Consider the following 14,448-nt stretch of genomic DNA (forward strand, 5'->3'; position numbering starts at 1 on the left):
GTTTCCTCTTCTCTCTTAACTTCATTTCTATTTTAAGGTCTACATTTTTTTTTGTCTTTTTGCAGGTTCAAACACCAAACACTCCAAATCAAGTCAAACTAAATAGAACAAATGACATGAGGTGAAGGAGATGATGAATAAGATGAGATGAGATGAGATGAGATGAGATGAGATGAGATGAGATGAGATGAGATGAGATGCGATGAGATGAATTTGATTGTTCCTGTGGGGAAATTGATTGACTAGATTCCACCCATTCCACAGGAGCAGCGGCCAGGGCAGGAAGTTGAGGTGAGTCTGGTACGTGCAGTCGCCTAAACTGTTCTTGTTTTTAACCTCTCCACTCATTGTGTTTGAGAGGGGATGGATGGTTTGATCCACTGCCATCTACCTGTTCAAGACAGTTAGTCCTCAACCTACGAACACGACTGGTTTCTACAGGTTGTTCGTAAGTCGTTATTTATTAAATTTCAATCTCTAATCTCCATTTGAGGTTATTTAAATGTCATTACTGCTCTAAATACTAAAGTAATGTTATTACTACTGTAAATACTAAAGTAACGTCATTACTACTGTAAATACTAAAGTAATGTTATTACTACTGTAAATACTAAAGTAATGTCATTACTACTGTAAATACTAAAGTAATGTCATTACTACTGTAAATACTAAAGTAACGTCATTACTACTGTAAATACTAAAGTAATGTTATTACTACTGTAAATACTAAAGTAACGTCATTACTACTGTAAATACTAAAGTAATGTCATTACTACTGTAAATACTAAAGTAAAGTCATTACTACTGTAAATACTAAAGTAATGTCATTACTACTCTAAATACTAAAGTAATGTCATTATTTCTCTAAATACTAACGTAATGTCATTACTACTGCAAATACTAAAGTAATGTCATTACTTCTCTAAATACTAACGTAATGTCATTACTACTGCAAATACTAAAGTAATGTCATTACTACTGTAAATACTAAAGTAATGTCATTACTACTGTAAATACTAAAGTAATGTTATTACTACTGTAAATACTAAAGTAACGTCATTACTACTCTAAATACTAAAGTAATGTCATTACTTCTCTAAATACTAACGTAATGTCATTACTACTGCAAATACTAAAGTAATGTCATTACTTCTCTAAATACTAACGTAATGTCATTACTACTGCAAATACTAAAGTAATGTCATTACTACTGTAAATACTAAAGTAATGTCATTACTACTGTAAATACTAAAGTAATGTCATTACTACTGTAAATACTGAAGTAACGTCATTACTACTCTAAATACTAAAATAATGTCATTACTACTCTAAATACTAAAGTAATGTCATTACTACTCTAAATACTAAAGTTATGTCACTACTACTCGAAATACAAAAGTTCTAGTCCCTAGGACTGACCAGAAACCATTGTGTTCACCATCGTGTTCACACTGGCCACTGACAAATGAATACAATTGGTTATCACCAGTGTGGGCCAATCATTATTACGAGCTGACTTTGAGACGTAAAACAGACTATGATCTGATTCTTCTTCCCTGGAGTCTCTGTGCTCTATGTCCTCACAGGTCTTTCTCAGGTTCACCCCTCATCCACCCATCTGCTGTGGACCTGCACCTTCCATCCACCAGTATCACCCCTCACCTAACCATCGACTGGGGTCCTGCTGCCTCTCTTCCTTGGTGTCATCTTACTGTTCCACCCCTCATCCGCCCAGCCGCCGTGGACCTTCCTCTGTGGACCTGCACCTCCGAGCCCACCAGTATCACCCCCATCTCTCCATGTGCTGTGCACCTTCTCCTCCAAGCCCACCAGTACCACCCCTCAACTATCCATCGGCTGGGGTCCTGCTTCCTTTCCTCCTCCTTCCTCCATACAGTCATCCACACAGCTGTAGTTGTGCCTTGACTTTATCAACCTTAAACATATTGATACTGTCTCTCTCTGGCCTGTCTCACTCTCTCTCTCTCTCTGTCTGTCTCTCTCTGTCACTCTCTCTCTGTCTCTCTCTCTCTCTCTCTCTCTCTGTCTCTCTCTCTATCTGATGCTGTTCTTGTCTTCCTTTGATTTCTTTTCCACCCAACCGGTCGAGGCAGATGGCCGCCCAAAAGAGTCTGGGTCCTGCCCGGAGTTTCTTCCTCATCGAGGGAGTTTTTCCCTCCACTGTCGCTGATGCTCTGGAGGGTTCAGTTGGGTTTCTGTCTGTTAAAGCGCTTTGAAATGTCTGCTGCCATGATTAAGCGCTATATAAATAAAACTTGATTGATTGATTGATTGATCTGAGGAGGCCATGTCCTTGTCCTCCTCACTCGTTTCCATTAGATTTAGGACTGGTTGCTTTATCAGGTTGGAAAAAACTTCGTTCACCTAAATTCTCTCACACTGGTAAATAATTTCACCTGTTTTCTCCATGTCTTACATGCAGTATTAGCAGTTTGTCATAAGAGTCGCCCCGCCCCCTCCCCCATCAGGAAACAATGAGCTTCATGTGACACGTTTCACAAGACTTCCTGAATGTGTTTTTAGTCTTGAAAGCTAGTGCTAGCTCAGTTTCTGTTACCATTGGCCTCTTGCGTCTGATCAGCCCAACCATGTGGCAGCACACCTATGGTTTTCTTCAGTCACTCTTCATCACAGGTAAGATCATCATCATCCTCATTCATGTGGGTTCATCAAGAACTGTCCGTCGGCCTCGGCGACAAAGAACAATAAAATTGTCAAAATATCCTGATGTTGACGACCACGATTAGCTCTGAAGCACTCGATCCTACATTACCCACAATGCAAGTCAGTCTATTATCACACCCTCTTGATCGTAAACTCTGCTAGCAGTGGTTAATGTGAATGTTAGTTCACTGTCTTAGTAGTGTAAATCCAGAAAAGCTAGCCAGTAGTTGGTCAAACGTTGTTGGGGACATTTCAGCGTACCCACTAAGAACCTGATGGTGGCGCTAGATGAAATGAATGTATCAACCACAGTTCCCACAATGCTTCATGTCCAGTTTCAGCTTGAACTGTAGATGTAAATTGATGATGGTCACCACCAGCTATGAACAGTTGTCTTGTTCCATCCTCTAGTTTTACTCAACGGACCAACAAAGACAGAAATGACCATCCTTGTCCTCCTCAGGGTGTCTTTCCATTTCGTGGGACATGAATGTCTCTCAAGTGGTTACTGTCCCCAGAGGAGAGGACGCCGTCCTGGGGTGTTCCTTCAGCCACCCCAGACAGCAGGACTACTCTGGGAGGATTACAGTGAAATGGTTGGCAAGAGAATCCTACGCTCAGCCGTTCTTCACCTGTTCTGTGAAGAACCAGTCCCTGGAGGAACTCAGTGACTGTTCAGGTTCTGGACTGAAGTACTCCCTGAGAGGAGATCCTCGATGGGGGGAGCTGTCATTGGTCATCAGGGACGTACTTGTTTCAGATAACGGGACATACTTCTGCCGGGTAGAGCTGGATGGTTGGAAGAATTACTTCCAAAGAAGGACACACCTTTATGTCACAGGTAAGACTTGAAAACGGTCAGACTCCAGGTCGCCTCAGTGTTTTAGGGAAAGTATGATGTGGTTCAGAACTCCAGGATGGCAGTGGAAGACAGATGCGTAGATGATTTCAGGAAACGCTAAAAGGTCAAGGGAACAAAACCAAGAGTTGAAGACATGACCAGATGTTGGCTGTGTGAAGATTCAACAGAGTCAGGAAAGACACTAAATCTATGAGGGGTGAAGGCTCAGGGCTCATTCACACAGGAAAATTGATCTGACAGCTTCAAGTGATGTATTGATCAACCGCCACATGCTTCCAATCAGCCTATATGTTAGTATGGATACAACCACAAGAGGGCAGGTAGTCAGCAACAAACGCTGACGGTGCACCGAGTCCAGAAACAAGGAATCGTGAACTTGGGATGGGGTGGATTGGGTCAGTGAACACACCACAGCATGTGGACACACTCCTTATAATCCCTGTTTTACGTTAGTCCTCTGACCTGAATTGTGCCTGCGCCAACGAATCCTAGAGATACCACTTTATAATTCATTTGTGAATGTCCTCCAAAAAATATGTCTTATAGAATTAGAAACTATTAGGAGAGAAGTTTGCTCTAAAAGAGAAAGACAGTCTGTGAGGAAGTGAGAACAACACCCTGTGACGGACAGTGTTCATGTCGAAGCCCCTTCAGTAAACTGATGTTACAATACGTCTTGAAATAAATCTTGTATCATTGGAAAGTCTGTTTCTTCCTCTTTTAAATGGGGCCACATGTGTAATGAAGCAGAGCTAAGGATCTGGGACAAATCTTCTCTGGCCAGACGATCCGGATCAGACCGTCGGGCTGCCAGGAGGTCTGCCACGTGACAAAGCAAAAACAAAACGGGAATAAATAGGCTTTCCAACAATAAAAGATTATTTCCACCAACAAAGAAATAATCTGCCAAACACACATTTCTCTCCAGACAGAAACAATTATGAGTCTGCGTGTACGAATTGTGTCTCAAACAGTGTCTGGGTCAAACACAGTGACTCCATGCTGGTAAACTCATATCCAGCTAACATTATGGAGGGTCAGAGGTCATACAACCTGTGTCGGACTCGACTGAATGCGTCATTTACTGTAAATTATTCCATTTTACAAAGTTTTCTTCTTTTTTTTTTATTTAGCTGGTGGCGCTTATATTCAGGTGCACTCAAAATAGTCCGGAATTTTTGGTGATTTGGGGAACACAAACTAAAAGTAAATATAGACTGGTTTTTGCATATTGCTTGCTATAAAATGAGGTACTAAAAGCTTGTGGTGGACGGTTTAGTGATATTCATTATATTTATGGAAGAATCTGAAAGTTGACAACATTTCGAGACATTTTGAACCTTGTTGGATTCATCTGTTCAAACAAACCTCGCTGCCTTTTCACAAATGCATTCTGACACCAAATGAATTGTCAGTGAAACCCCAGATCCTGAGCCTCTCTCTGAGCGAGACCCCCTCCGGCTCCACAACCAAACGGCGTCTGCAGTGCGAGGTGGAGGGCCACCCATTACCAACCATCATCTGGCTGTTGAACTCCGGCGACCCACTAGAGGACGGGCTCCAGACGGCTCAGACGGGTCCAGACCGGCTGGTCAGCTCCGTGCCGTATAGAGAGGAGGACGAGGTGACCTGCAGGGTCAAGAGCGTCCTGGGGGGAGCAGAGAGGAAGTATCCAGAGAGTCAAACCCTGACGATCAGTCTGGCGGTGGGTGGCCTCATAGCGCTGATCCTGCTGACAGCAGCGCTCGTCGTCTGCTTGAAAGTCAAAGGTGAGCGGCTGAAACGCCCGTTCTGTAGTGTTCAAGGTCAGGATGAGTCGTCCATCAGTGGACCAGAGCACGAATGAACCCCAAACATGTCCCACATTTACAGAAAGCTCAGTCCCCCTGTTACCAAGCAAAAATCTTAGCTTTGAAAGTCTCTTTGACGCCACGTGAATACCGCCTTAAAAACAATTCTTCAATGTCTGTTTGACAGAAACATGTTAAGGATTGAACATTAACACTGGATTTTGGTGGGCAGGCTTCATCTAGACTGTAGGAGAGCTTAACATGATGTTAGCATGATGTTAACATGATGTTAGCATGATGCTGACATGTTGTGTATCGTCCTCCTCAGGGATTGGCAGTCATGCAAACGCTGGTGTAGGTAAGTGGTTCCAGACATCGGTCATGCAGGTCATTGTGGTTCTGGAGGGTGGACTCTGACTCAGCTCGACTTCACGGAGCTTCAACTTGTTTCATTCAGGATTGTTCCTCATGTGTGACTGACAGCTGGCTAGTTCACATATTTACGTGTCAAAACGTTGGAAATGTACTGTTAAGGACGCGTCATTGTGTCAGCAACCTCAAAAGAGTCGAAAGAACCGAAAAAGACTGAAAACTAACCCGAAGCAGACGCCTTCAAGGATTTCCTGCTTCAACAAGGTGTTTAGTACCTGCTCTAGTTTGAGTACAAATAGTCCTCAACCTACAAACGCATCTGGTTCATAGAGGTTGTTCTTAAGTTGAATTGTTTGGAAGTCACTATTTATTAAATTTCCATCTATAACCTCCATCTGAGGTCATTTAGATGTTATTACTGCTCTAAATACTAAAGTAATGTCATTACTACTGTAAATACTACAGTAATGTCATTACTACTGTAAATACTACAGTAATCCCTCAGACTGACCAGAAACAAACAGGACATTAAAACAACACAGAATAAATAAAACACAGGTTCAGGTCGTTTAGAGTTCAGTCGTTCTTGATTATAAGTTGGTTTAAAAAAAATCTACGTAAAAACAAAAGTCAAGTTTACGTCATTCCATTAGACTTAATGTCCACCACAAATACTGGACCCTAAAAATCAGTAGAAAGCTTGGGGGACGGGGAACTGCAGCACGAGTCATATAACCAAGGTCTTCGGTGGAGGTCGTGGATAATGTTGTGTTTAATGTGCGGAGCAGGAAGTGGCGGACCACCCTGTGACTGTCCTGCTGAGGGCGACGGTGAGCTTCAGCTGGTTTACTCCACCGTCAGCCTGACCTGTGAGTCCCCCCCACCCCAACTACCCTGTATGGACAGGAAGTTCTGGATGACTATATGAATTTATTTCTGTCGCTGATTGTGTTTGTTCTGGTTTTGATCTTTTTGCCTCTCACTGGAGAAACTCTTCTTCTTCTTCACAGCGCAACACGTGAAGAAGAGCCGAACCCGCCAGCAGGAGGACGGCGGTGAGCTGACGTCATCGTGTCGTTGAGACTCAATAAAGTTGGCAATGACAGACAGGAGACGTTAAGGGTGCCTATCTGCGTTCTCAGGTGTCGTCTACTCTCCTGTCAATGTCCAGCCGTGACTCAGGGATGAAGGCTCCTCCTCTTCAGGTGCGTTCAGGGACAGGAAGTCCATCCAGTCTGTTTGGATCAGAGACCTGAATCCTGTCTGATGCAGACAAGATGTGATGTATCTGGAGTGTTCACACTGACAGACATCATGAGGCTGACTCACAGTCCAGCTGAAGGTTGAGTTGTCCTCAAGTCTACCCAGAATCCCATCTGACCCAGGATTACCGTCATATGGTTCACTCCACACATGGAAATACTCTGATTTGAATACTGATTTGAATCTGATGCGTTCTGACTCTGGGCCGGGTGTGGACCCATCAGTCCAGTCCAAGATTCTCCCGTCAGGCTTGAATTAAATTGGATACAAAGAAGTTAAAGAAAGTCTGAATTTAGAATTTCTACCAACTTTGACATGTGGAGTGTGGGCAGGTTTTGCCGTCTGTCTTAAATCCTACTTTTGCATTAATGTGAACTTTTTTGTCCGTTTTCAGGATTCAGTGTCTTTGGTGTTGATCTCGTGTACATCAGCCTTCCTGCGTCACTCCAGTTGAACTCTATTCTCGTACTCACTGTGAGGCAGGTCATCGTCAGCTCTGGATCTTCATCGCTGGGGTCGACGGATGCCAGCCGTCCTGTAACGGCCCTGTGAAGACACCAAAGCAAACGTATGACAGGCATGCTGGGAAAAAGACACTCAGCCTCCAGCTCCGCTGCTGACGGTCCACACCTGAGGTTCGCTGTCAGAAACCGACCGAGACAAAAACACACGGTCTGGACAGTGGGACACCCTCCACCCTGAGACGACCTTTAACCTTTAAATGTCTTAAATTATAAAGACTTCATATAAAACAGCAGGTTGAAGGTTGGACCGATCAGCTGGATTGATGTTCCAGAGACCTCTCCGGTTCTAACCGGCTGCTATAGGACTATTATGGGATGTTACAGTCACTGAAGCACCTCACTGGAGATCATGTGAGCCATTAGCATAAGTTAGCATCAATTTGTCTAGACTCCACATGTCAGCAGTGGCGTAGACCTGGTTCTGGTCTGATAGCTTCTCTCATTCCCTCCTATTGATTCCTTTAAAGACTAATAAAGCATCTTTGATTAAATAATTGATTGATTCTTTTGTCCTTTAGGTGTAGGTGAACTACTGCGTCCTGTTCTGTGAACCAGCTCTCTCCATTGTACCAGACTGTACACACCACATTGCTGACTTTCAGGGCTGTTGTCCTTGGGTGAGCCAGTCTTGGTCTGGGGGGGTTACTGGGTCTCAGATACTCCAAGCACATGGTCCTTGTTTTATTTTGTTGGATCTGGTCTTGACCCTTTACTGGTTCACTGGACAAAGGTGCAGGTTGGGTGTCCATGTCTTCAGGGCCTTCTTGGGGGGAGGACTCCTTTCCTTCTCTGTCTTGAGTCGATGGTGTTGGTTCTAATGACTGACAGCTTGTGTTCTACTGGATGCATGGAGTTGGTTTTGAGGAAATGTGTCTGGATCTAATGTTTAGTCTTCAATCCATTTCAACTTCTTCTGCACCGTCGGGTTGCTGCATGAACAGCCTAAACCCTAACCCAACCCAACCATAGGTAGAGAAGTTTATCCTGATACGATCACTGGAGACAATCAAGTCCAGCAACTCCTGATAATCAATACTGAAGACCAATAGACCAATAGTTCTGCTATTAAGTCAGCTTCTGGGGTGTCCCCGGTTTTCTGCAAGTTGATGTTGCCCCCTGGTGATGATCTGGAGAGCTGCATCATTAGTGATAAACAGTCTGGAGGACAGGCAGATAGATACACCATGATGAAGAGGTGGACCTCCTCATCATCAGATCACCATCATGTTGTTGCACACCTTCAGTTCTATTGCCCACATTCATTTAAATTAACTCTATTTAAATTTTTATGCAAAAACATCAATTCAATCAGCTGCAGCAGGATTAGCAGTAGAAATAAAATGATATATAATCACAAATTTACTTGAATATACAAATAGTTCTCTATTCAAATGATCTCACACATTCTGTTAGTGTCTAAAAATATTAAATACGTTTTTGCAAAAAGCAAAAATCAAACCTCATTTTATATGACTGCAAAAGCAATTAGTAATGTTCACACTGGTGTTAGGGCTGTACCAGGGTTAGGTTTGGGGGTAGGGCTGTTTTGGGGTTAGGGTTGGGTGGGGGTTGTTCTGGGGTTAGAGGTTAGGGCTGTTCTAGGACTGACTGCTGCTTGGGTCACCATGACAGCTGTTCTGATCCATCATGTCACCCTGAACCGAAGCTGGTCTGCCAACAGAGGCTGACGTGACGTTCAGACGTGTGTGAGGACATCACAGCTGATTTCCTCCTTGGTGGTTCGACCTGCGTCGCCACTGGTCGGTGTGGTTGGGTCCATTCCCACCGATTGGATTGAACCGACTGGACTTCAGATGCTCTTCATGTGTTCCTAGAACCCCCCGTCCGTTCTGGACCCGCTGGTTTCACTTTAACGAACACCTCATGTCGCTTCACATTCTCTTAACATGCACTGCATCAGAGGAACGGAGCCTGAGACACTCGGTGGAGTGAAGCTTTATTTGACATCATGCAATAAAACACACATCACTTTGAAAAATGTAACAACAAAATGTAAACAACACGATGCACAATGGTGTAACGGTGTAACGGTGGTGGGTGCTACAGTTCTTCTGAGACGTGACCGAAAGCAATAGACGGGTCTGGATATCAGGTCCAAGACGCAAATGTATTTTTCCTCAACTTTTCGGGCACCTTAGCCAATCATAGCGGAGTTGTGACATGACAAGTTACATAGTGCATCCAAAGATCTTTGGTGCGCCCACGATATTCCAGAACTGTTTAAGGTACGCCCCTCTAGATAACCCTGTATGTAAGTCGTAGGAGCACCAAAGATCTTTGGACACACTATGGAAATTGTGATGTCACAACTGCGCTGTGATTGGCTGAGGTACGTATCACTTGGCCGAATGGTTTGGGAAAAATAAATTGCCGACCAGGACGCCCGTCTGTTTCTCTTGAGTCACCTGGAGTCTGAATCTACCTCAAGGTTTGGGTTTTGACAGATCCAGCAGGACTGATTCCGATCCACGGCTCGACTGGACTGTTGTGTTCTGAGAAAACAAAAGGCAGGAAGTAACAGCTCCTCATGGGCGGAGCCTACTGAAGGCTAATGAGGACTACAATGTCTTCAGACAAACTTCAAGTGATTCTACATTCACGGTTCCTTTGCGTGACCCAGTCAGGTTCACATCAATATTCAAGTCCAACGAAACATTCAAGATGTTGATCTCAGAAGAACGGTAACGACACAGCGTTCCAAAGCAGAACGTTCGGATGAAGGGGAAGTAGTTTGTTCAGGTTGGCAGATAAATGACCGACAAATGACCGGCAAACAACCGAACAGCCGTCCATGACCCAGTGCTCGGATTTCAACAGAAGCACCAGAGTTTAGTGTATGAATGTTACTCAGAGGCGAAACCGAAGCGCTAGCACCAATACTTTGATCATTGGAGTGAAACCAGGCAGCATTTCCGTGGTTTAGTTTAGCACTTGGTTGAAATGTTCTGGCTTCAACACGCGTGTTCCTTCATCCAATAAACGTCCAACAGGAGGACAGGTAGTATAGACCCACGGCTGCAAGGACGACATGGCTAGCATGCTGAGATGTAGCAGAAGGGGGTGCTAAGCTAGCTGTACTCTACTGGATAGATGAGGACTGTTGGCATCTTTTAAACCTCCCATACAGGTTGCTGTGTGGGAGGTCTCTGGTACATTTAATACAGTTAAACGGCTTGTTTGTCTATAAACGTTAAGTTTACAATGTAAACAAGAATAAACAAAATGTTAGAAGTCCCAAAAGGCACCTGTCGACCACCTCGGGGGTGTGCACATTAAGTTTGAACCACTTTTAGTTTGTGAGTGTGACGCAATTCAAACTCACAAAATGGGATAATACAAAAAATGGTCGCCATGGAAACATTCAAAATACAAACATAAGAATTCATCCCTTCATTTATAGAAGGAACAACAAAACCATGGCTTAGAACAGGGTGGAGACATCTGCACACAGATTGGTCATCACAGGCTAACCCGTTGAAAAGGCTAGCTGTTAGCATAAAGATTACATTATCGTGCTAGCTTCTATTGGAACACTTTTAGTGTTAAATACGATGAGCGTCGGTGTAGAACACGAGTCACTTTTCAGGACGCTGAACGCGTTTCCTCATCAAACATTTGTTCGTTGTTACTCCTTCATCTTTGTAGACGACGATGGTTTTTTGCTGTGATGCTACGTCGTCATTAACTTCATACGAATTCACGTTAAAAAAAAACGCTTCCTGGTTCAGCTGCACCTGCTTGGGACTATTTTGATCATGCTATCATTTTTATTAGCCCCCGAGTAATGTTTTAGCATGCTAACAGAGTCATTAGCATGCAAAAGACTTTCTGTAACATTGCTAATGTTTGCTAATGTTTTGTGTTAAAGGGGTCCTATATTGTAAAACATTTTTTCCTGGTCTCCATATGTCCATAGTGGTCCTCTCTAACCCTACCAGCGCCTAGAACAGGGGCGTCCATCCCAAGGTGAAGTTGTGTGTGTCTAGCACTAAGGTAGCGGTGTGTTGCGATGTCGTCGCTCAAAGCTAAACACGTTAGCCGTTCAGTTGTTGGTTGAACAAATCAAAATCAGGGCTTCTATTCTGTCAACGTATAAAGAACCCACAAACTGCCCCCGGGCCACTGGTTGGTGTCGCCACGTTTTTATCTGATGTACAGTTGTCTGTGAGTATGGTGAAGTCAGCTTGTGTTTGGCCAACAAGTTAGCTCTGCAACAGCGTTTGAAACGGGTTTCGGGTTAATAAAGTAGGCGTCGACAAGCGCGTTCGGTGTGTAAACACTAGCCCATGCCACCGTTAGCCACATCCGCTCCGTGAGAGGGGCGTGTCACAGGAAAGGTAGGCGTGGACAGAATTTAAAGGTGCAGGCTGAACTGATTGGAGGGACTTTCAGATCCAGGATCAGTTTGGGGTAAAACATTTGGACATGCAACAAGAAGGGGGCGTCGTTCTGTCGGCGACCACACCCACCTAACAGAACGGCGGCTGGACGTCGTTCTGTTAGGTTACATCAAGGACCAGCACTGGCTGATGGGAAACGTAGTCCAACGACATTATGTGACCATGTGTTTACCAACAAAGGATCGACTGATTGTGGTTGTTTACTGATGTGTGACAATTGTTTACTAACATGCGTTGATTCTTTAATAACATATGATGGACTGTTTACATTTGTGTGGTAATTGTTTACTAACATTTAATGCTTGTTGACATGTGATGATTGTTTACTGATGTGTGACGATTGCTTATAAACATGTAATGATTGTTTACAAACACTTGACCGTTTATTTGGAGGTCCAGTGAGTGACTTCCTGTTCAGTCGTCCAGTCTGATTAGAACAAAACATTCACAGCTGGTTCTGGATCAGATGTTACCTCTGCAGCATCAGCCATCATCCAATCAGGTTATTGATCCAGCTGATCAACGGCTGTTCAATGAGCTGCCAACAGCAGCACATTGGTTCCTCCATGACAGGAAATATTTACATGGCTGCACCTGTACAGGCAGAAGAGAAGACAACTAAAACGACGTTCAGAAGCATCGGCGGGTCTGAAGACGACAGGAAGTGGAAGAGCAGAGGTCGTACCCGTCTGATGAGCGCCGAGGGAGACGCTGTAAGACGTCCACACGCTAATGGCCATCAGGAACGTGGCGAGGAACCCAAACACCTGGAGAGAGACAGCAGCGAGGAAGTCACTTCCTGTTCACTGACACGAACAAACAGGAAGTGATGCGGTTGACAAGGGGCGGTCTCACAAGCCTCAGCTAGCAGCTCCTACTAAAACAACGTTTACTCCCGGGCATTTCCATCCCATACGTCTCCATGGTTACCTACCGACGCCACCACCAGCGCCGAAACCCCCCCACAATACACGGCGGCAACGATGGAGCCGATGAAGACGAGCAGCGTCCCGATGGAGTAGTGGAAGAACTCCTGAAACGGACAAACGGGTTCAGACGGCGAGCATGACTCGGCAGAAAACGGCGGGTCACGTGACGCCGGCGGTGGGGGCGGGGCTTACCGTCATCGGCCAGTTGATGCAGTTCATCTTGGCCTCCAGGCGGAACAGGTGCATGGTGATGAAGACGAGGAGCACCACCAGGAACCAGATCAGAACCACCTCGAACATCTGGAACGCCGCCCAGTTGGGCCATCCACGCACGCAGCGCACGCACAGGAAGGAGACGAGCAGCGCCACCTGGAGGAGACGGGACGCGTCTGAGCCCCGGCACCAGGACTGATCACCGATCGGTGATCAATCAGTGTCTGGGACCAAAGTCATGACCTGACCCTAACCTCCTCTACCCCTCTACCCCTCCACCTACCCCTCTACCCCCTCCACCTGCCCCTCTACCCCTCCACCTGCCCCTCTACCCCTCCACCTGCCCCTCTACCCCCTCCACCTACCCCTCTACCCCTCCACCTACCCCTCCACCTACCCCTCTACCCCTCCACCTGCCCCTCTACCCCCTCCTTCACCCCTCGTGTCTGAAGCCTTTGAGGAAACTGAACCTGAAACTGATCCTAACGGAGGGAGATTATTCTGGGATGTGAACACAGATGTCTCTGATTGGTAACTCTAAACTCATTTGTTGTTGTTGTTGTTTTGTTGTTGTTGTTTTGTTGTTGTTGTTTTGTTGTTGTTGTTTTGTGCTGATAAACATGTGGGCGTGTCTGAACAAATATTTTACATTTCGACATAAAGTCCACATAAAGCTAAAGGGATGCTAACAGGAAGCTAACGGGGTTAAACCGGGATGCTAACAGGAAGCTAACGGGGTTAAACCGGGATGCTAACAGGAAGCTAACGGGGTTAAACCGGGATGCTAACAGGAGGCTAACGGGGTTAAACCGGGATGCTAACAGGAAGCTAACGGGGTTAAACCGGGATGCTAACAGGAAGCTAACGGGGTTAAACCGGGATGCTAACAGGAAGCTAACGGGGTTAAACCGGGATGCTAACAGGAAGCTAACGGGGTTAAACCGGGATGCTAACAGGAAGCTAACGGGGTTAAACCGGGATGCTAACAGGAAGCTAACGGGGTTAAACCGGGATGCTAACAGGAGGCTAACGGGACGCTAACCGGAAGCTAACGGGGTTAAACCGGGATGCTAACAGGAAGCTAACGGGGTTAAACCGGGATGCTAACAGGAAGCTAACGGGGTTAAACCGGGATGCTAACAGGAAGCTAACGGGACGCTAACCGGAAGCCAGCCCGGCCCGAGCCCATCCCGCGGGACTCACCGTCTGTCCGACCTGCAGCAGCCCGGAGATGGTGCACACGTAGCCGGTGTTCAGGCCTCCCTCCCCGGGGGTTCTGCTGCCGGAGGCGGCGGGAGACATGCTGCCGGTACCGGGCCCGGTTCACGGTGAGACCCGCCGGAGGACCGTCAGACCCCGATGCTCGTGACGGACACACCCTTCCTCCTC

The 14,448-nt window shown here is 45.6% G+C and overlaps 2 protein-coding genes across 3 annotated transcripts; one reads left to right on the forward strand and one right to left on the reverse strand.

Moving 5' to 3' along the window:
* Positions 1-2,464: 2,464 nt before the first annotated feature.
* siglec15l (sialic acid binding Ig-like lectin 15, like) lies at positions 2,465-7,968 on the forward strand. Of its 2 annotated transcripts, none has more exons than XM_068323790.1 (8): positions 2,465-2,655; positions 3,149-3,526; positions 4,963-5,316; positions 5,666-5,695; positions 6,498-6,578; positions 6,720-6,764; positions 6,852-6,914; positions 7,367-7,968. In XM_068323790.1, the coding sequence occupies exons 1-7, from the start codon at positions 2,610-2,612 to the stop codon at positions 6,884-6,886; spliced, it is 969 nt and encodes a 322-aa protein (XP_068179891.1). In that variant the 5' UTR covers positions 2,465-2,609; the 3' UTR covers positions 6,887-6,914; positions 7,367-7,968. The 2 variants fall into 2 exon arrangements, with proteins under 2 accessions (XP_068179891.1, XP_068179892.1); XM_068323791.1 differs by having other exon boundaries at positions 2,467-2,655; positions 3,097-3,526.
* A 1,472-nt stretch (positions 7,969-9,440) lies between these two features.
* On the reverse strand, positions 9,441-14,448 carry cmtm7 (CKLF-like MARVEL transmembrane domain containing 7). The gene is made up of 6 exons (XM_068323300.1): positions 14,263-14,448; positions 13,039-13,215; positions 12,852-12,950; positions 12,603-12,684; positions 12,391-12,511; positions 9,441-10,009 (listed from the first exon to the last, which is right to left on the reverse strand). The coding sequence occupies exons 1-5, from the start codon at positions 14,359-14,361 to the stop codon at positions 12,498-12,500; spliced, it is 471 nt and encodes a 156-aa protein (XP_068179401.1). The 5' UTR covers positions 14,362-14,448; the 3' UTR covers positions 9,441-10,009; positions 12,391-12,497.

Source organism: Antennarius striatus, chromosome 9, assembly GCF_040054535.1.
Source record: "Antennarius striatus isolate MH-2024 chromosome 9, ASM4005453v1, whole genome shotgun sequence".
Lineage (NCBI taxonomy): Eukaryota > Metazoa > Chordata > Actinopteri > Lophiiformes > Antennariidae > Antennarius > Antennarius striatus.

Coding starts and splice junctions, on each gene's coding strand:
- siglec15l (XM_068323790.1), top strand. CDS start 2,610: ATGTGGCAGCACACCTATGGTTTTCTTCAGTCACTCTTCATCACAG. Junction 3,527..4,962: donor GACACACCTTTATGTCACAG/GTAAGACTTGAA, acceptor ATGAATTGTCAG/TGAAACCCCAGATCCTGAGC. Junction 6,765..6,851: donor CCGCCAGCAGGAGGACGGCG/GTGAGCTGACGT, acceptor CTGCGTTCTCAG/GTGTCGTCTACTCTCCTGTC.
- cmtm7 (XM_068323300.1), bottom strand. CDS start 14,361: ATGTCTCCCGCCGCCTCCGGCAGCAGAACCCCCGGGGAGGGAGGCCTG. Junction 13,216..14,262: donor TGCTGCAGGTCGGACAGACG/GTGAGTCCCGCG, acceptor CGTCTCCTCCAG/GTGGCGCTGCTCGTCTCCTT. Junction 12,685..12,851: donor CGGCGCTGGTGGTGGCGTCG/GTAGGTAACCAT, acceptor GTCTCTCTCCAG/GTGTTTGGGTTCCTCGCCAC.